Below are 22,427 nucleotides of genomic sequence, written 5' to 3'. Positions count from 1 at the left end.
TGATGGCATGAACATCGATTTCTCAAACTTCTAGTAATGCCCCCCTCCTTTCACCATTCCCCCTTCCCCTTTCCCTTTCTCGCTCTATCTCCCTGTCAGCCCATCATCTCCCTCTGGTGCTCCTTTTCTTCCTTCCATGGCCTTCTGTCCTCTATTAGATTCCCCCTTCTCCAGCCCTGTATCTCTTTCCCCAATCAACTTTCCAGCTCTTTACTTCACTCCTCCCCTCCCAGTTTCACCTATCACCTTGTGTTTCTCACTCCCCTCCTCCACCTTGTAAATCTACTCCTTGTCTTTTCTTTCTCCAGTCCTGCTGAAGGGTCTCGGCCCAAAACGTCTCCTTTCCATAGATGCTGCCTGACCTGCTGAGTTCATCCAGCATTTTGTGTGTTGCTGGGATTTCCAGCATCTGCAGAATTTCTCTTGTTTGTAACTATTGTTGAGAGGCAAAAATTCGTATGACTTGAGCTCTTGCTTTTTCACATATCTCTTGCAAGTATTATATCGTGACTGTAGTTTCCAGAGTGTTGCTAAACATGGTATTAAAATGCTTCCATTGGAAGTGACACATTATTCTGTAACACAACTGTGTGAACTGCTGTACTGCTACTTGTGGTAGAATCATTAAATGAGAGAAAAGTTACAATGCAGGAAGCCACTCAACCTGTCTTGCACATATAGACTCATCCACTGGTCCTTTTCTACAGTTTATCACGTTGTCTCGCTCCTTATCTTTATCTAATTCCTTCTTGAGGTCTACAGGAGAAACTTCTTCCACCATACCTGCAGACAATACATTCTAGATTCTGACAAAGTAATGGTTCGTCTTCATGACACTCTTAATTCTCTTCCTCTTTATTTATATTTGTGACCTCTTAATTCTTGACTGCACCACCAAGGGGAAGAGGCTTCCATTATCCAATCCTTCCTGACTTCTGATAAGTTGATAGAGTTCTCAGAATTATGCCCTTGGCCTTCTCCTCCAGAGGAAACAGACTCAGACGTGCTAATCTATGTTTGTAAATGTAGACCACATTCCAGTCCTTACTTTTTTTCTGGATCAGGAATGAATCTGTGACCAGAAATGAATACTTTAATTGAGGACTGGACTGCTACTTTATAAAGGTTTAGCATGACTTCTCTGTTTTTGTACTATAGGTTTTCAATAAATGAAGTTAAGAGTTTCATATGTCTTTAAAACTGCTTTTTCTATCTGCCCTGCCAGTATCAATGATTTTTGCATACATGTGCTGGGTCCTTCTGCTCCTGCACCCTATTTAGAGCAGCAACCTTTCCAGCAAAAGGCAGCACCTCACATTACCTCTCATTAAACTACATCTTCTAGGTCTCTATAAATTCCACTAGACCATTTATATCCAGCTAAAATCTATTGTTATTCTCTTCACTGTTAGCATTAATGTCAAGTTTTATAGCATCTGCAAATTTGGAAACTACGGCTTTCGAATGTGAGAAAAAAAGAGTTATTGTCCTTTTACTAATACCTGGGGAACATTACTATTCACCTTCAAATAAAAGTTCAGCTGGTGAGGGTAAATGTTAAAACCAAGGTATTTTAGCACTTGAGCATGTTTTCTTTTTTTGAGAGCCTGCTGAAATTACTCCATCTTGAGCACATATCAGATTTTGCTAAATGAAGTGTCACATCTTGAATTGATAACTCAAAAGTAAAGGGTGAACAAGAGCCTGAATGCAGTGCTTGCCACAACTTTGCTCCAATATTTTAAGATTGTATTGTCTCTTTTTTTACTCCCTCTGCAAATCAGGTAAAAGATCCAAAAGCCTGAAAGTATGTACCACCAGGCTCAAGGACAATTTCTACCCCACTGTTATTAGCCTTGAGCAGACCTCTAGCATGATATAATGGAACCTTGTTCCCACAGTCTTTTTTGTTGTAGCCTTGCACCCAATTGTCTTACTGCACTGAATTGAATTGAATTGAATTGACTTTATTACTTACATCCTTCACATACATGAGGAGTAAAAATCTTCGTTATGTCTCCATCTAAGTGTGCAATGTGGAGCTTATACTAATTCATAATAGCATGTACAACAGGACTGTAGATGTAGCATAGAAATGCAATTGTATCAGTGTGAATTAATCAGTCTGATGGCCTGGTGGAAGAAGCTGTTCCAGAGCCTGTTGGTCCTGGCTTTTATACTCTGGTACCGTTTCCCAGGTGGTAGTAGCTGGATCTGTTTGTGGTTGGGATGACAGGTCCCTAATGATCTTTTGGGCCCTTTTTACACACCTGCCTTTGTAAATATCCTGAACAGTGGGAAGTTCACATCCACAGATGCGCTGGACTATCCACACCACTCCCTGCAGAGTCCTGCGATTGAGGGAAGTACAGTTCCCATACCAGCCAGTCAGGATGCTCTCAATTGTGCCCCTGTAGAAAGTTACACTTTCACTGTAACTTTAACACTTTATTCTGTGTCATTCTGTTAATGTTTTTCTCTCTAGGCACTGATGTGATGAAATAATCTGTATGAATGACATGCAAAACAGTTTTTCACTGTACCTCGGTATATGTCACAATTATAAATCAAATTTCCTTGTAACGTGTGGAAAGTTGAGCTGAACCTAAAACTTGCTCTTTTAATACTTAACAGGAAAAGGGACTCCAGAATGACTTGAATGTTATTCTGTTTTCGGATCATGGAATGACAGACATTTCCTGGCTGAATAAGGTTATCGAACTCGATAAACATGTAAGCATGATGGATATATTGGTCATGATGGATCGAGGCAGTGTGGTGAGCATATGGCCTCAAGAAGGAAAATTAAACAAGGTGGGTGTTAAGCAATTGCATAATGAACTTGGGGATAAATTTGAATACTAGTCAGTTTGATGCATGCTGGGTAAGTTTGTCAATCCAGTGTTTGCAATGGGAAAATATATATGTGAAATTTGGTAAATTTTGATGTGTGAAGGTCACAAAAATGCATTACAGCTACAGCTGCATTATGCTATCAGGATCAGCTGACACAAATACTGCAGGAACTCAGCCAGTCAAGCAGCATCTATGGAGGAAAATGAACAATCGACTCATCCTGATGAACAACCCTTCATCAAGACTCAGCCCTAATCATTGACTGTTTATTTCCCTCCACAGATGCTGTTTGACCTTCAGCGTTTTGTGTGTGTTGTTCCTTAAACCTTCCTTTATTTTAAATGTGCTTCCACTGCAGATAAAGCTACACGCTGTAATCAACTTAGTAGAACTTGTTGAATCCTCTCTAAGACAAATACATTCTTCCTTAAGGAAACCAAATCTGTAAATAGTTCCTCCTACACGACTCCAAAGGAGTAGGTAACTGCAACTTGCTTGGTCTTCATGGAAAGACTAATTCTTATAAATGAAAATGAATTGCTCCACATCTAGAAAAGTTTTGAATTGAAACTGTTAATTTTGTTACCCATTTTTTAAAAAAAAACATGATAGTTTATTGAATGTGAACCAAAGTTAACCAACTGTATATGATCAGTATCATTTCTTTGATCTCACCAGGTGTACGACAGCCTGAAAAAAGTAAAGGAAATGAGTGTGTACAAGAAAGATGAAATTCCAGACCGATACCATTATAAAGGTGGAAAATTTGTAGCACCGCTTACTCTAGTCGCTCAACCAGGATGGTTTATTATTGAGGTATTATTATTTTATTCATTCACAGGATGTGATCATCAGAGGCAGATAAGAATGAACCTTATTGTTGGTCTGGGGCCAGTGAAAGCCTAGTGTAGGAAGAAAGGCAGATTGTTTCTTCTTGAAGGACATGAGTGAGCCAGATGGTATCTTATGACAAAACAACAATTGAAAAAGGATCTCGTTCTTTCCCGGTGTATATGATGAATAAACTCTTCTCAGGCTTCCAGCTGGGTACAGGTACCATTTATAACCAATGTTTTGATGAGACTCTGCCATCTTCATCAGGGCTGATACCTGGGCATGTCTAGTCCGGTGGTATTTAAACCCCCATACTCCATCCCTTCTGATTGGTTAGTCCTTATCCAATCAGATTTCTGCTGTGCCACCTTGGTTATAATCAAATTCCAGTTCTTACTTTGAGTGAGACCTTTGTTTTCATTAAAATTCTTTTCCTTTAGTTCTATTTCAATGGTTTCCTTCACCAGGCCGTCCACAAACCATAGGCACAAAGCTACCATGCTGCGCTATCGAAGTCAATCCTATGGACATTGTGAATGCAATGTTCTGCTGCTGCCGATTTCTCTGGGTAACCCAAACCGGTGCACCTCTCTGTGTCCTGTTGGCGATATATGCTGCTCTTGAAAACAATAGTTGATTCATGGTTCCTAACACCAAGCTGGCTTCTTTATAAGTTCTTTATAAAGTCATTTTATTACATGACTTTGCATCTCACCATGGCACCTGGGGGAATTTAATCTCTTGTCTCTATATCTGTGGGCTAGAGCTCTGGCATTTAGTCCAGTAACTTAAACACTCCATGATGAAGGCAAGCTAATGTTTATTATTGTACTTCCATAGTAAGCTGACAGATTTGCATTGTCTGTGCGTTCCACATGTTTGGATTATTTTCCTTGGAGCATTAAAAATGCAGTATCATAGTGTTCTTGAAGTTTTGATGAGCAAGTTGGAAGAAAACTTTTTTTTAGATCCAGAATGCCTTGCCTGAAAGAACAGAAGATGCAGATTTCAATAGTGATGCTCCAAAGGAAATCAGAAAACTAATACAGTTGGGGAGGGGATCTTCCAGAACTGTAGAGTCAGAATCTTTTTCTAAGTTCACAGTAAATTTATTATCAAACTCTGTATACTTTCTTGCCTTGTATTGTGACTGCCACAATAGAACAAAGAAATGCAACAGAATCAATGAAAAACTACAGACTAATAACCAATGTACAAGAGACAAACTGGGCAAGTACAGGGAAAAAAAATATTTAATACTGACAACATGAGTTGTTGAGTCCTTGAAAGTGAGTCCATGGATTGTGGAATCAGTTCAGTGTTGAGGTGAGTGAAGTCATCCACACTGGTTCCAGAGGCTGATGGTTGAAGGGTAATAACTGCTCCTGAGCATCGTGGTGTGGGACCCAAGGTTCCTGTGCCTCCTTCCCGCTGGAAGCATCAAATATACTGGCAGGTGAACAGAGCTGGAGTGCTCCTTCACTGTTTGTTCATTCTGTGAGCAGAAGAAATATTTGTAAATTAATTTGTGTTTCTGTATCAAAAATGTCTGCAAAATTAATTCATAGCCTTGTAAGAGATTTCCTCTATCGTCAGATGTGGGCCATTCCTTAAGCTGATACTGCCACTACCATGTCAAACAGTAAGAACCTGTACTAACAGAAGTGAAGATGTAAGTGAGGACAAGAATCATTGCCTTAGGAAACTGCAGATTTTAGAAATCTAAAGCAAAAATAGACACTGCCAGAAGCACCCCGCATGTTGGTATTATTTGCATTCATATGCAGTGTTCATTTAAAAAGGAGAATTTATGTAGATAGTTTATTAGGTCTTACCATTAGTTTGGGGATGTTTGCCTGGCTTAGTCACAAAACTATATCAGATATTTAAGCAGAGGTATTTTTGACTCATGTAAGCTTTTCCATAGTTAGATTGTTATATTGGTCCAACATATTAAAGTTCCATCCTCTGTCCATATGAAAGTCGGCACAGTGATTCAGCAGCTAGAGCTTTTCCTAACAGTTTCAGGACTTGCAAAACAGCCCGACTTGTGTGCTCCTGAGTGGATTCTGCACATTTTCCCTGGAAGCACATGAATTTCCCTGGAATGCTTGGGCTTCCTCCCATGTGCCAAAGAATTGTTCGTATTTAACTGGCTATGGAAGCTTGCCACTTATTTCAGGAAAAGAAAAAAATCAAAAGGCAGTTGATGGATATGTGTGAGAGAAAATGCGGCTGGTCCACAGGAAAAGAGGAGGAGTGATGGGGATCGTTAAGTGCTTGCATGAACCTAATGTATTGAATGCCCTTCTGTATCAGTGTAACTATGAGACAGGGCATAAAGAGAAGAATATAGTGTTGTGCCGATGTCTTAGGCACATATATATAGCTAGGCTGCGTAAGACTTTTAGATAGCACTGTAGGAATTTTATGTATTGCCCTGGACTGCCGCCACACAAAAAAAAAATTCATGATGCGTGTGAATGATAAACCTGATTCTGATATGGGTCTGTACTGGGGACTGAGAATGGAAAGTGGACAGGGAGTGGGGAATCATTGTTGGGAAAAGGGGAATGGAGAAGGGAGGAAGCGGGAAGCACCAGAGAGACATTCTGTAATCCATTTGTTTGGAATCAAATGAACTTGTCTGGTGTCTCCGGGCCGGGAATATCTGCGCTCCCACCACTCCCACCCCTGGCACACCTCAGCCACTTGTCCCTCACCATTCCCATCATCCTTTGCTCCCACCATATTTACAAACTTGCTCTCCTTTCCACATTGACAAAAACAGTACTGTGCAAAAGTCTAAGGCACATACAAGACCATAAGAAATAGGAGCAGAATTAGGCCACTCAGCCCATCGAGTCTGCTTCACCATTCCATTGTGGCTGATCCTGGGTTCCATTCAATCCCAGACACCTGCCTTCTCACCCTATCCCTCACTGCCCTGATCAATCAGGAATCTATCAATTTCCACTTTAAATATACTCACAGACTCCATCATAGTCTGTGGCAGAGCATTCCACCAATTTGCCACTCTTGGGCTTAAAAATAAAATTCTTCTTTACTTCTGTTTTAAAAGGTCACCCCTCAGTTTTGAGGCTGTGCCCTCTAGTTCTGAATACCACCACCAGTGGAAACATCCTCTGAACATCTAGTTTTTCAACATTTGGTAGGTTTCAATGAGACCCCCTCCCCCAACTCATCCTTCCAAGTTCCAGTGAGTACAGGCCCAAAGCTGCCAAACACTCCTCACATGTTAACCCTGTGAACCACCTCTGGACTCTCTCTAATGACAACACATCCTTTTGAGATGAGGGGCCCAAAACTGTTGACAATACTCCTAGTGCGGCCTGACTAGTGTCTTATAAAGCCTCAGCATCATCTCCTTGCTTTTATATTCTATTCCCCTTGAAATAAACACCAACATTGTTTTTGCCTTCTTTACCACAGACTCGACCTGTGAATTAATCTTCTGGGAGTTTTGCATGAGGACTCCCAAGTCCTTCTGCACCTCTGATGTTTGAACCTTCTCCCCATTTAGACAATTGTTTGCATTATTGTTCCTTTTACCAAAATGCAATGTCATACATTTCCCAACACTGTTTCATCTGCCACTTTTTTGCCCTTTCTTCCAAATTGTTTAAGTCCTGGTGCAATCACATTGCTTCCTCAGCACCCTACCCCTCCACCTATCATCATATCATCCTTGCCACAAAACCATCAATTCCACTATCTAAATTATTGACAAACAATGTGAAAAGTAGCGGTCCCAATACTGACCCCTGAGGAACACCACTAGACACTGACAGTCAACCAGAAAAGGCCCCGTTTATTTCCATTCGTTGCCATCCAGCCTGTAAGCCAGTTCCTGTAATGCCGCAGGATTTTATCTTGTTAAGCAGCCTCTTGTGAGGCATCTTATCAAATACCTTCTGAAAATCCAAGTAAATGACATCCACTCCTCTCCTTTGTCCACCCTGCTTGTTAGTTCCTCAAAGAACTCTTAAAAAAATTTGTCAAGCAAGATTTCCCTTTACAGAAACCATGCTGACTTTGACTTATTTTGTCATTAGTTGCCAAATACCCAAAAACCTCATTCTTAATAATGGACTCTAACACTTTCCCAACTACTGAGGTTAGGCGAACCGGCCTATTATTTTGTCACTTTTGTCTTCCTCCCTTAAAGAGTGGAGTGACATTTACAATTTTCTAATGCTTCGGGACCATCCCAGAATCAAGTGGTTCTTGAAAGATCCTGACCAATTCTCTTCAGCAACCTCTTTCAGGACTCTAGAATGAAGTCCATCTAGTCCTTATCCACCTTAAGACCTAGCTAATGTATATAAAGCCAAGACTTTTGTGCAGTATTGTAGAATTAAGGATCAATAATATAGATTCATGTAGCTATAGACAAATTGACTTTGGACAGCTGGATGCAGAATATGAAGGGCACTTAGAAACTGTCAGCCATACTTCATGTTCCCAAATATTTCCCGGTATGTAATGCTCAGCTTTTAACCAGCCTGTGCACGTACCCAATGCACTAACTCAGATAGCAATTCAATTGTCATTGACTTGGCAAGCCTAAATGGTCTGTGGCATTGATCGACATTCAGAGCAAAAGGGAGAGCTGTAGATTTTCTACTGTCGTTCTGCAGATGGAATTCTTGATGGCAGAAAGGATTGCCTGTTGTAAGATTTAATGGATCCCTTGAACGATTGCCTGTGGCCAAATCCATTTAGTTCTTCGTAATCACAAGAGATTCTGCAGATGCTGAAGTCCAGAGTAATGTATGTAAAATGCTGAAGAAACTCATCAGGTCAGACAGCATCTGTGGAAAGAAATAAACAGGTGGCATTTTGAGCTGAGACCCATCTCAGGAATAAGAGATCTATATTCTGAGCAAAAAAAAAAGCTGTAGATTTCCTACAAGAATCTTGGAGATGTAATTCTTGATTGCAGGAAGGATTAGCAGTCGTAAGATTTAATGGATCCCCTGAATCAGGGTGAAGGGTCTCAACCTGAAACACTGACAGTTTATTATTCTTCTTCCACCATTTTGTGTGTTATATCTTTCTCCTTTCTGTGTATTTATCAAATAATGTCTTTTATACCCCTCATTTTGTGGGCTGGTATATCTTCCTGTCAAGTATTAAATTACTTCCAACCACCAACTGAGTTGTCTAGGTGCAGAGAGAAAACCTATACAGCCAGGTGTCTCCTACCTTGGAATCTTGTCGTGAGAAAGCAGACTTTATGTGTGCTTTTTCAAAATCCTATTTCCCTGCTCTCATAAGGCTCTGCTGGGATTTTGTGTGTGTGTTTGAGTTTGCTAGTAGCACTGAATTGCTTTATGTTTATCATTTAGGAATGTATATAGAACTGAGAGTGACGTGACACGGCTGACAGGACAGTCTTTTCTTTGTGGTTCAGTGGTTTTAACATTTACGTTTACGTCCTAAATCCACAATGTAAAACTTTCAACCACAGTCAGTTCTTCTACATTCACAATGTTGTTTGTTCATGCATGCCCACATATGCATATCAAAGTATTACTGTATTTTTACACAATTGAAGGAGATTTTTGTAAGCCATAACACCAACACGGTGGAGCATTGGCTGATCAGCAGAAAACAGAGTGGGAATAAAGGGATCCTATTCTGGCTGGCTGCCAGTTACCAGTGGAGTTCCACAGGGGTTGGTGTTGGGACCACCACTTTTTACGATGTATGTCAATGATTTGGAGTATGGGATTAATGGATTTGTGGCTAAATTTGCTGATTATACAAAGATAGATGGAGGAGCGGGTAGTGTTGAGGAAATGGAGAGCCTGCAGAGAGACTTAGATAGTTTAGGGGAATAGGTAAAGAATTGTCAAATGAAATACAACGTTGGAAAGTGTATGGTCATGCACTTTGGTGGAAGAAATAAATGGGCAGACTATTATTTAGCTGGAGAGAGAATTCAAAATGCACAGATGCAAAGGGACTTGGGAGACCTAAAGGTTAACTTCCAGGTTGAGTCGGTGGTGAAGAAGGCAAATGCAATGTTGGCATTCATTTCTAGGGGTACGGAATATAAGAGCAGGGATGTGATGTTAAGGCTCCATTTAGGCACTCGTGAGACCACCCTTGGAGTATTGTGTACTGTTTTAGGCTCCTTATTTTAGGAAGGATGTGCTATCATTGGAGAGGGTTCAGAGAAGATTCACGAGAATGATTCCAGGAATGAAAGGTTTGGCATTTGAGGAATGTCTGGCAGCTCTTGGGCTGTATTCCCTGGAGTTCAGGAGAATGAAGGGGGATCTTGTAGAAACATTCTGAATGTTAAAAGGCCTGAACAGATTAGATATGGTAAAGTTATTGCCCATGGTAGGGGAGTCTAGGACAAGAGGGCACGACTTCAGGATTGAAGGACGTCCATTTAGAGCAGATGAGGAGAAATTACTTTAGTCAGAGGGTGGTAAATCTGTGGAATTTGTTGCCATGAGCAGCTCTGGAGGCCAAGTTATTGGGTGTATTTAAGGCAGAGATAGATAGGTTCTTGATTAGCCAGGGCATCAAAGGGTAATGGAGAGAAGGCAGGGGAATGGGGATGACTGGAAGAACTGGATCAGCCCATGATTGAATGGTGGAACAGACTCAATAGGCTGAATGGTCTACTTCTGCTCCTATATCTTATGGTCTTACAGTAGTATAATGGTTAGTGCATCACTGTAACATTGGGATTTGCGCCCTGCTGCTGCTTTTAAGAAGTTTGTACATTCTCCACATAACCCCGTGGGGTTCCTCCATGGTGTTCTGGTTTCCTCCCACATTCCCAAGGTCTTGCGGTTAGAGTTACTAAGTTGTGGGCATCGTACAATGGCACCACGTGTGGTGATACTTGAGGACTGTCCAACACAATGCTCACTCATTTGATTTGATGCAAATGATGCATTTCGCTGTATGTTTCAATGTACATGTGACGAATAAAGCTAATCTTTATCCCTGATCTTTAAACAACTTTCCATCGCAAAAGGTGTCCAGCCTGAATAATTGGGAACTTTCTGCAGACTTTTCAGAAAACTTCTACTTCTAGACTTTATAAATGCTGGAGATTCTGCAGAGGATGGAAATCTGGAGCAACACGCATACAATGCTGGAGGAACTCAGCAGGTCTAGCAGCATCTGTGGAAATGAATTAACAGCTGATGTTTATTCATTTCCGTAGATGCTGCCTGACCTACTGAGTTCCTCCAGGTGTGTGTGTGCGTGTGCACGTGTTACTTCGGGACTTTTCCAATCTCAGAGCCACCCTTTGCACATAACTTGCTAAAATGCAGGCTAGTATTTCCTGGAGAGAGGAACAAAAAACATCTTTATGTAGTTTTCAAGCCTGCTGAAATAATTAGAGATTCGGGTATACATGTATTGATGTAATGCTAATCACAGTAAAATAATCTGTAGCAACTCAAGGTCACAGGTGTTTTATTTTCTTTCAGAATATACAAAAACTGCCTTATTGGGGGAATGGAACAGGGATCAAAGAACAAGAGCAGAAAGGGTGGCATGGCTATGACAACATGCTGATGGATATGAAGGGGTTCTTTCTGGCATACGGACCAGGTAACATTGAATACAATATTTTAATTATTATCTGATATGCAAAACAGACTCTACATCAAACATACAAATCTATCCAATTCTCAGAAAATTCCTTGATGTAATGGAATGCATTTTAACGATCGAGTATGTTTTGGAAGAGGGTCAGCATAGAGTGGCGTGTGAAGACAGTTTATAGGCCTGAGAGAAAGGATTTGAGGGCACTTTTGGAGAATTGAAGATAATGCAAAGGAGATTCGAGAGGGAGTTGTTAGATTTGGGACTGTTTAATATTATTTCCAGTACACAAATGTAAATGAAAATGAAATAATTGATTCTCCAGATCCTATGCAGCACAAAAAACACAAGATGAAAAAAATGAAAGAGCAAAAACTCTATAACCATATAATAATTACAGCATGGAAACAGGCCATCTTGGCCCTTAGTCTGTGCTGACACTCACACTCACCTAGTTCCACTGGCCTGCACTCAGCCCATTCCTTTCCTGTCCATATACCTATCCAATTTTACATTAAATGACAATACCGAACCTGCCTCTACCACTTCTACTGGAAGCTCATTCCACACAGCTACCACTCTGAGTAAAGAAATTCGGTCTCGTGTTACCCTTAAACTTTTGCCCCCTAACTCTCAACTCATGTCCTCTTGTTTGAATCTCCCCTACTCTCAATGGAAAAAGCCTATCCACATCAACTCTATCTATCCCCCTCATTATTTTAAATACCTCTATCAAGTCCCCCCTAAACCTTCTATGCTCCAAAGAATAAAGACCTACCTTGTTCAGCCTTTCCCTGTAACTTGGGTGCTGAAACCCAGGTAACATTCTAGTAAATCTTCTCTGTACTCTGTCTATTTTGTTGATATCTTTCCTATAATTCGGTGACCAGAACTGTACACAATACTCAAAATTCAGCCTTACCAATGCCTTGTACAATTTTAACATTACATTCCAACTCCTATACTCGATGCTCTGATTTATAAAGGCCAGCATACCAAAAGCTTTCTTCACCACCCTATCCACATGAGATTCCACCTTCAGGGAACTATGCACCATTATTCCTAGATCACTCTGTTCTACTGCATTCTTCAATGCCATACCATTTACCATGTATGTCCTATTTGGATTATTCCTACCAAAATGTAGCACCTCACACTTAACAGCATTAAACTCCATCTGCCATCATTCAGCCCACTCTTCTAACTAGCCTAAATCTCTCTGCAAACTTTGAAAACCTACCTCATTATCCACAACGTCACCTACCTTAGTATCATCTGCATACTTACTAATCCAATTTACCACCCCATCATCCAGATCATTAATGTATATGACAAACAGCATTGGACCCAGTACAGATCCCTGAGACACACCACTAGTCACTGGCCTCCAACCTGACAAACAGTTATCCACCACTACTCTCTGGCATCTCCCATCCAGCCACTGTTGAGTCCATTTTACTACTTCAATATTAATACCTAACGATTGAACCTTCCTAACTAACCTTCCGTGCGGAAGAAAGACTCAAGAAATACAAATACTTAAGCTAGCTTGTATAGATAGATTGTATGTCCGTAAAGGAACTCTGGGCACAGGAGTGTCTGCACATAGAGTGACTGACAGGAAATGATAAAGTAGTGGATGTGGGTTAGTGGCTGGAGGTGTTGATTTGCTTGGGGAAAGGACTGCTTTTAAGTCTGGTGGTTCTGGCAAGGATTCTAAATAGCCTCTTCCCTGCTGGAAGTGGGACAAACATTCCCTGAACAGGGTGAGTGGGATCTTTCGAGATGTAACTAGTCTTTTTCTGGCACCATTTTGTATATGTGTCCTTGGTGATGAGTAGGTTAGTCCAGTAATGTGTTGGGAAGTTTTGACTACCCAACCTTCCTGCCACTGCTTGTAAGAATGCTCTCTACCTCGCACCTGTAGAAGGACACAAGTATGGATGTGCATGCCCCTGCTCTCTTCAGCCACCACAGAAAGTTGGTGGGCTTTCCTGATTGAGAAGAATGTCTAAGATGGAGTGTCATCCCAGAAAGGTTTATCAGCTCCAGGCAACCTTCCCTCCAACTGTCTGGCTAGTTTTCTGGACTTCTGCCATAGTTACTGATCTGCTCACCTTGCCTCTACTTCTGATGTCCTTGTCCCAATTAAAACCGTGCTCTCCCCCACTCCTTGGTCACCCTTGCTGTTGTCTATGTTTTAAAAAAGAACAGATCCAGAAACAGAAATAATTCTCTGAATTAATCACTTTGAAACTGCTAAACAATGGCATCAGGAGGAAATAATAAACTCTAGAGATTCTGCAGAAACTTAGCAGGTCAGGCATCATCTCCCCCAGGGGAATCAACAGTCGGTATTCCAGGCTGATGGCCTTCATCAGGCCTTAATCAGAAACGGAGGGAAAAAGCCAGAATAAGATGGTGGAGGAGGGGAAGAAGCGCATGTGGCAGGTGGGAGAAGGTGGGGGGAAGGGATTAAATGAGAAACTGGGAAGTAAATGCATTCGGCCCTCCTTATTCATGAGGGATTGGTTCCGGGACCCCCCGCAGATCCAAAAAATGTGGATGCTCAAGTCCCTTATATAAAATGTCGTAGTATTTGCATATAATCTACGCACATCTTCCTGTATACTTTAACACATCTCTAGATTACTTATAATACATAATACAATGCAAATGCTATGTTATTAGTTGTTATACTGTAATGTTTAGGGAATATTGACAAGAAAAACTGTACATGTTCCCCTCGCTCACAACACAAGCAGCAAATGAACGAGATGTGAGGTGAACAATGATCGAGCAACGAGTAAAACTTGTAATACCCTGTATAGTAGTTGTTACACTGTCTTGTTTAGGGAATAAGGACACTGTGGAGGAGGCTCAATAATACTGAGGTCAGGAATGAATGAGATGCGAGGCAAATAATGCTCGAACAACAAGTGCTGGAAGAGCACTTCTGGGTTTTCTCAATTCGCGGTTGGTTGAATTCGTGCATGCGGAACTCGCAAATAAGGAGGGCTGGCTGTATAACTGGTTTCAGTGAAGAACAACAAGGTGGCACCAGTGAAACATGGCGACGTGTTGCAGGCAGCTTACTAACCTTCTAGGTTTATTACTTAACAGCGTAGTTGTTAGCCGAAAGCTTTATAATACCAGTGACCCTGGTTGAGCTTCCGCTTCAGTCTGTAAGGAGCTTGTACATTCTCCCTGTGACCACATGGGTTTCCTCTGGGTGCTCTGGTTTCCTCCCACAGCCCAAAGATGTAAATGTCCAATTATCATCAGAGCCTGCAGTACCAGGGGTCCTATCACACTCGACCACTGTTTTGATCACATGGCTGTCCTCCTCCTACCTACATCCTGCATATAGGCAGAGGCTCATGAGCAGAATTCCAGAGACGACAAAGGTGGTCATGGGAAGCAGAGTTGCTATGGTCTTGCTTGGAGTTGGTAGACTGGGTAGGATTCATCAGAGGATATAAACGAACACACCATGGTTGTCATGGACTTCCTGAAACAGTCATCGACGAGTGTGTCCCCACAAAATCATTCAGAGTCTTCCTCAACCAGAATCCCTGGATGAACCACGAGATTCTCAATCTGCTGAGGGCCAGATTAGTGGCTTTCAGGTCTGGTGATCAAGTTAAATACAAAGGGAGCAGAAAGCCATCTCACATGCGAAGTGGTAATTCTGGACCAAACTTGAATCACTCCAGGGTACTCAACAGTTGTGCCCAGGGCTTGAAAGCTGTCACCTGCTACAAAGTGAAACGAGTGGCAAAGGTGACAACAAGGCTTCTCTCTCAGATGTGTTCAATGCCAGTTTTTGCTGGATTTGTCCATCGAAACATGGAGGCACCTTCACAAACTCCCACAGCCCCTTACATCCCTGTGATTTCAGTCTCTGAGGTCGACGTGAGAGCATCCTTCAGGTGGGTGAACCCAGGGAGAGCAACGGGCCCAGATGGGGTAGTTGGCCAAGTACTAAAGCTAATCCACTGGCTGGAGTGTTCCCTGATAACTTTACCCTCTGGCTTTGGCAATCAGAAGTACTGACCTGCTTCCAGAAGGCTTCAGTTACACTGGTGCCTGCGCGATCTCATTCAGCAAAAGACTGTGCACTTAGTCTCTTGTATTCTCATATTTATGGCTGTGAGGCTAAGCACAGCTCCAATGCCATGTCTAAACTTGCTTAGGAAACTGCCGTCATTGGCCAAATCAAAAGTGGGAATGAATCAGCATATAGGAGGGAGATTGGAAACCTGGCTGAGTGGTGCCACAACAACATCCTCTCCCTCAATCAACTTCAGCAAGACCAAGGTGATTACTGATTTCAGAAGGAAACTAGAGGTCCATGAGCCAGTACTCATTGGGGGGATGAGATGCGGAGAGGGTCAGCAACTTTAAATTCCTTGGTATTCTCATTTAGAGGATCTATCCTGCGTCTGGAACGCAAGTGCCATTACTAAGAAAGCATGGCAGCACCTTTACTTTCTTAGAAGTTTGGAAAAGTGTGGCAAGTCATCTAGAAAGTTGACATCCTTTTGTAGATGTGCAGTGGAGGACTGGTTCCATCATGTCCTGGTGTGGAAACACCAATGCCCTAGTATAGAAAAAGCCTACAAAAAGTAATGGATATGGCCCAGCCCATCATGGGCAAAGCCTTCCCCACAATTAAGCACAGTTAAATGGAGTGCTGTGGCAGAAAGGCAGCATGATCATCAAGGATCCAGGCCACGTCCTCTTCTCGTTGCTGCCATCAGGAAGGAGGTACAAGAACCTCAGTGACCACACCACCGGGTTCAGGAACTGTCATTACCCTTTCAAACATCAGGGTCTTGAACCAGTGTGAATAACTTCATTCAATTTAACTCGTACCAGCATTGAACTGTACACACAGCCAATGGACTCACTTTCAAGGGCTCTTCATCTCATGTTCTTGACATTTATTGCTTACTAATTTATTATTATTTTCTCTTTCTGGTTTGTATTTGCACAGGTTTTTTTGCCTGACATGTTGCATGACTGTGTTTCTTGTATTTAGTACAGTTGCCCTCAAGAAAATAAATCTCAGGGTTGTATATATAGTAACTTTGAACTTTGAGACCAGCAATATTCTGCCCATGTGATTTATTTTTTCCTTTTTCCCTTTGTAATCTGACTTTGGTTGCGGTTGAAACCCACACAAGCAGAGGTAAATTTCCTTTCTGACCAACTGCAGTTTCAGTGCCCACAGTACTGTTGAGAGATTCCATAAAAGGATAGCAATATATTCAAAATCAGGGTGGAATATATTGCTGTGTACCGGATTTCTTTGTTTATGTACACAGATCCTCCCCACAAACAAATGCCTGATAGACCTGATAGAGGCATTTAAGATGATGAAAGGCATTGATCGTGTGGATAGTCAGAGGCTTTTTTCCAGGGAAGTAGGTACAGAGGAGATGTCAGGGGCAAGTTTTTTTAAAAATATGAATGCAGAGAGTGGTGAGTGTGTGGAATGGGCTGCCAGCGACAGCAGTGGAGGCAGATACGATGGGGTCTTTTAAGAAACTCCTGGATAGGTATATGGAGCTTAGAAAAATAGAGGTCTATGGGTAACCCTAGGTAATTTCTAAAGCAAGGACATGTTCAGCCCAGCATTGTGGGCTGAAGGGCCTGTATTGTGCTGTAGGTTTTCTATGTTTCTAAATGCCTGACTACTGCACTACAAGCAGTTGGTGGACCTGTGGAATGGATTTGCCAGCTGCTGTGAAGCTGTAGGCGATTGTTCTTGACACCAGCTGGAAATTTGTCAAATTGAATTATAAAATATATTCTAGTTAACACTTAGTCCATCTTGTAAATCCTATCTACAGTCACACTGTCTGGTCCAGCAGATGTATCCTTTCTAAGAACTGTCAGTGGTATTTAAAACCATGTCTTTTGAAGAAAAAATTTCATTATTAAGCTCAAGCTAAATTAATTAATGTCAGCTTTATTATTAACAATAGGAAAAGAGACAATTTAAAATGCTTCTGCAGGCTGTCTATTCCAATGGGATGACCCAGCTCTGCAGGCATTTTCTACCATGTGTGAACTTTGTTCAACGACACATTTCCAACTTGAAGGCTGTTCAGATTACAAACAGACCTCAAGAACAAGAAGTTTGTAACTAGGAGAGGTCCTGTATGCTAGAGGACTTCAATTTGAGACAATTATTTCAGAAGACTTGTGTTGCTGCAGTTCATTTTGTAGATGGAACATAACTCTGAATTGCCAATGAAGGAGGGAGCAAATATTTTGAGTGGTGCCAGTCTAGTGGACAATTTTCTTCTGGATGGAGTCAAACTCCTTTAAGCATTGCTGGAGTTAGATAAATCATGATCCTGACATGGTTCGTCAATGGTAGAAATGGGTTGGGTGTCAGGAGATAGAAGAGAAATACCATCGAAAATCAAAATGCTTGGATTGGGTGAATATGGAGAAGATGTTTCTATAGTGGAAGAGTCTAGGACAGGCATGGGCCAACTACGGCCCGCGGGCCATATGCGGCCCGCTAAGCTTTTTAATCCGGCCCGCAGAACTTGATGAAATTATATTAATAAACCTTGTTAATGTTTTTTCCCCCGCAATTCTGGTGTTTTCCCAAAAGATGATGCACTCTATATACATTGACCTTTGTTGAGGTGCAGTGTATTACTCCACATTTGCGCTTTACTCTTTGTTCGGCTCGACCTATTTGTGTGAACAGGCGTTCAGCGTCATGAACATCAACAAAGCCAGCCACAGATCCAAGTTAACTGACCAACACCTCAGATCCATCCTGAGAATTGCCACAACAAAACTAAATCCAGACTTTCATGCGCTGGCTAAAAAGGGAGACCAACAACACTGTTCCCACTGAAATTAAAAATAAGTTTCTTCATTGTGTTATGTAAAAAATGCATTTGAAAATATTTTTTCAATAAGCCTTACATGTTACATGTCATTTCTGTTAAGTGATGGACATGAGTAGTGCGCAGGTGCACGTACGTTCTCAAAATAATAACGCGCTCCGCATAATGGCGCGCTGTCATTGTTCTGTCTTTGTGCTGGTCGTTGTTGAGTTTTGGCACAGGGGACAATTGAATAAGAAGGAGCAGGACAAGTAGACCTGCATCTCCTACCGTTTTTGAAATAAAGACAGGAGGAGAGTGATGATGATAATATCTTGAAGGATAACAGAATTTTCAGTGCTTTAAAATAATAACTGTTACTATTAAAAAAAGCTATTTTATTCATTTAATTTTCAGTGTTTTAAAAGTCATTTCAATAAATAGCTAAATACCATGGGACTTCAAAGACACATATTTTTGTTGTAATGCATTTGTTCATTTTCAATTGAAATTAAAGCACATGTTTTCTACATATCCCATGATATTTTATTTTCTCTTATGAGGTGTATTACCAAAACACTCCATCCATCTGCTCCTGGTCCGGCCCCCCTGTCAAATTTTAGAACCCTTTGTGGCCCACAAGTCAAAAAGTTTGCCCACCCCTGGTCTAGGACCAGAGGGCACAGTGTCAGAATAGAAGGTCATTCCTCTTGAACAAAGATAAGGAGGAATTTCTTCAGCCAGAGTCTCTGGAATTCTTTGGCATGGATAGTTGTGGAGGCTATATTTAAAATGGAGTTTGATAGATTCTTGATTAATAAGGGCAAAGTTTACAGAGAGAAGGCAGGAGAATGGGTTTGAGAGGGATAATAAATCAGCCATGATAGAATGGCAGAGCAGACTCAGAGACCCTAATGGCTAAATTGTGCTCTATTTTTATAGTGTTAGTCTACTTTGATAAATTTCCTCCTTAATTAAAAAGTAGATTTTTCTTAAATACTATAAAATATGTTGATAATGGCCAACACTTCAACATAAGTTTCAAACTAATCTGTATTATTTGCTTAGATTTCAGAATGAACCAGAAGGTTCCCGCGATTAGGGTGGTTGACGTCTATAACCTCATGTGTCATGTTGCTGGAATCAAGCCATTGCCAAACAATGGTTCCTGGAGCCACGTGGAGTTAATGCTGAGAAACAAGGCCATTGTGACCCTCAGAGCAGAAGCTGGTATCATCATGATGACAGTAACACTTGCTTGGATGCTTCTCTAATGTTTTTAAGTCCTTTCAGTGTTTATTATTTTAATTAAAATTTTGGCCAAGATTGTTGTACAGTATTTGGTTATTCTTCAATTTGCTTCTAACATTGAATTTTGTAATGAAACTTTGCACCTGTATTTCTTTAAAATTATATTTTTGGGGCAAAGGCATATTTTAAGACTTCAGTACAAACATTAGTCATTGAACACTACAGCCAAGAATCAGGCCTTTCAGCCCATCTAATCCTTGCCAATCTATTAATCTCTCTAGTCCCATCGACCTGCACCAGGATCATAGCCCTTTGTACCTCTCCCATTCATGTACTTATCCAAAGTTCTCTTAAATGTTGAAATCAAACCCACATCCACCATTTCCATTGGAATTTCATTCCACACATACACATCCTGAGTCAAGAAGTTCTCCTAAATGTTCCCTTTAAACATTTCACCTTTCACCCTTAACCCATGACCTCCAATTGTAATCTCACCCAACCTTAGTGGAAAAAGCATGCTTGCATTTACCCTATCTAATTGTTTAAGGAGCATTACTGAAAATAACGTAAATGATTACTTAGTTGCTTACTGGGATGAAGATGGCTGCATTTAAGGGTTCCCCTTCAAGGTTGAAAATTTGCATTGTGATTATGCCATAAATACGCTTGCTGTGAAGATCACACCTCTTGATACCAGTTCACATGGAGTTGATTATGATAATAGTTCAGCTTTGCCATGTCATGTCCTCTGAACATCTGCTGATGTTCAGCTTGGAGACATCTCTGGTGACATCACAGCTGATAGAGCCACTACCTCACAGATCCAGTTCTGCTGTTGGGTGCTGTCTTCATTGAGGTAACACCTTCTCTTCTGTTACTGCATAGGTTTCAGGAAAGCACAGTAGTGTAGCTGATAAACCTGCCGCAGTGATGCAGGGCCAATCCAGTGAGGAATTTGCACATTCTCCCTGTGTCTGCCTGGGTTTCCACTGGGTGCTCCAGTTTCCTTCCATATTCAAAGCCATGCAGGCTGATTAGGTTAAATGATCATTGTTCATAATCACAATGGTGCAGGTGAGTGGGTAGAATCAGATGAAGTTGATGGGAATGTGGCAAGAATTAAATGGGATCAGTGTAGGGATAGGTGTAGATGGGCAGTCTTCTGTTTCTGAATGAACGTGGTCACTCAAACTTACCTACTGAATGAGACTTCAACCTCTGCCCATCATCCGTGATTGACACACAAGCAAAACAGACATTGATCAAAACTACTCACCGTGGTTTCAGACGATCTGAAATCGAAATGCCAATATAACTGTTATGTTCCTACACTGTGGTGAAACCCTTCTCCTTCCAACAGACGTGGTGGGACTCGTGCTAATTCAAACACTTAATATAAGGATCTGCCTAAAATGGAGGAGTTGCTGAGAAAAGGCATGAAGGGTTCTACATTCCCTTGACCAATCTCTAATGTCCTCTCTGGTCTTGAATTATTAAGGGTATCCAAGACTTTTATCAATATGTAATGTGTTTACTCTTAATGAATAAAAATTATTTAAATTTATACATGATCTGGGTTGATATCTCGACAGCTGAGTCTACTTTACCAATCAAATTTACAAGGTGATACTTTGTCATGATTAAACTATTGAAAAATGAACTTTTAAAAAAATAGCTGGCAAGAAAGAATGAATAAATTGTCACAAAATGTTTGTATTAGTTGAATTAAATACATACATTTGCACAATGAATTTTGATTTCATATTTCATTTTGAAAAGGAGCACAAGCCTTGAAATTGGATTTCACTCATTTCTAGTGCTTTATACTGCAAGTACATTCCACACTAACTTAATTCTTTTTAATCTATGTTCTTTTTTCTGTATTTTAGATCTGGTGTTGCAGAATGAGAAAAAGTTAACTGACTGAGTCGTAGTTAAAGGTTGTTTAGAGAATAAAAATAATAGAATTTTAAAAGAATATTGGATATGATTTAATAATTGGCTTTAGCTCTTTGAAAATTATGTTGTAGCCATTTATTAAAAGTTCAAAGTAAATTATCAAAGTACAAATACTATATGTTACCATATTTTTAGGCATTTACAGTAAATACAAAGAAAAACAATAGAATTGATGAAAAACCACCGATGTGGAAAAGATAACAAACAGTTCAAATAAAAAAAAACAAAATAGAGATCATGAGATGAAGAGTCCTTGAAATTGAACCCATAGGTTGTGGGAACAGTTCAGTGCTGGGGTGAGTGAAGTTATCCTCTCTGGTTCTGGGGCCTAATGGTTGAGGGGTAATAACTGTTCCTGAACCTGGTGGTGTGGGACCTGAGGCTCCTGTATCTCCTTCCTGATGGCAGCAGTGAGAAGAGCGCATGACCTGGTTGGTGGGTGCTCGTATCAGCAATAGCCAAAATTTTAAAAAAACTAACACATTGCTTCTAGTTAATATACATTCCTTTAATACATTAAAAAGCAAAAATGGCCCAGATGTGGCTATCATAAGAAGGTAAATGAAGTATTCAACCAAATAATTAAACTTGTGGATTGGAAAACTTCAGCATTCAGCAAAGGAGGACCAAAACATTGATAAAGTAGAAAAGTAATAGATGTATTTGGTGCAAATCCAGATCAGATAATTGTTTCATAAATGATGGAAATCATTCCTTTCTTGGAATTTCAATTCTTGCTGATGAGATTGGTCATACTTTCAAATTCTTAACTTAGTGGAATTACAAATTCTGTTTAGATACAAGTTAAGCTCTGGCTCAGATTAGATGAGCAGCTGTGTTCAGGCTCTGAAGGCAGATTAATAGCAAATGGAATTCAATCTGAAGTAGTATGAGGAAAGGCAAAAGAAAGTATGATAAAGTGGCAAAATATTGAGTGCCGCAATTTCTCATTATTGAGTTGAACTAAAGGACCTTGATTTCACTCTTCGTTTGAGTATATTTTGTGGAAATTGGAAGATGTCTGAGAAGTTTCTGGACAGTGTGTAAGAAACAGTTAATTCT

General features: G+C 40.7%; 1 protein-coding gene across 1 annotated transcript in view; it reads left to right on the top strand.

Moving 5' to 3' along the window:
• The window catches only part of enpp6 (ectonucleotide pyrophosphatase/phosphodiesterase 6), a 55,952-nt gene extending 34,980 nt beyond the window's left edge, over window positions 1-20,972 (top strand). The window contains exons 5-8 of the mRNA XM_059974352.1: window positions 2,635-2,814; window positions 3,535-3,672; window positions 11,178-11,301; window positions 19,221-20,972. Coding sequence (XP_059830335.1) covers window positions 2,635-2,814; window positions 3,535-3,672; window positions 11,178-11,301; window positions 19,221-19,426 — 648 coding nt within the window. The 3' untranslated portion in view covers window positions 19,427-20,972. The remainder of the gene's footprint in view (window positions 1-2,634; window positions 2,815-3,534; window positions 3,673-11,177; window positions 11,302-19,220) is intronic.
• The last annotated feature ends 1,455 nt before the right edge of the window (window positions 20,973-22,427 follow it).

This window comes from Hypanus sabinus, chromosome 7 (genome assembly GCF_030144855.1).
Source record: "Hypanus sabinus isolate sHypSab1 chromosome 7, sHypSab1.hap1, whole genome shotgun sequence".
NCBI lineage: Eukaryota > Metazoa > Chordata > Chondrichthyes > Myliobatiformes > Dasyatidae > Hypanus > Hypanus sabinus.
Note: the sequence above shows the minus strand (reverse complement) of the source record. Positions and strands in the feature narration are given on the sequence as shown.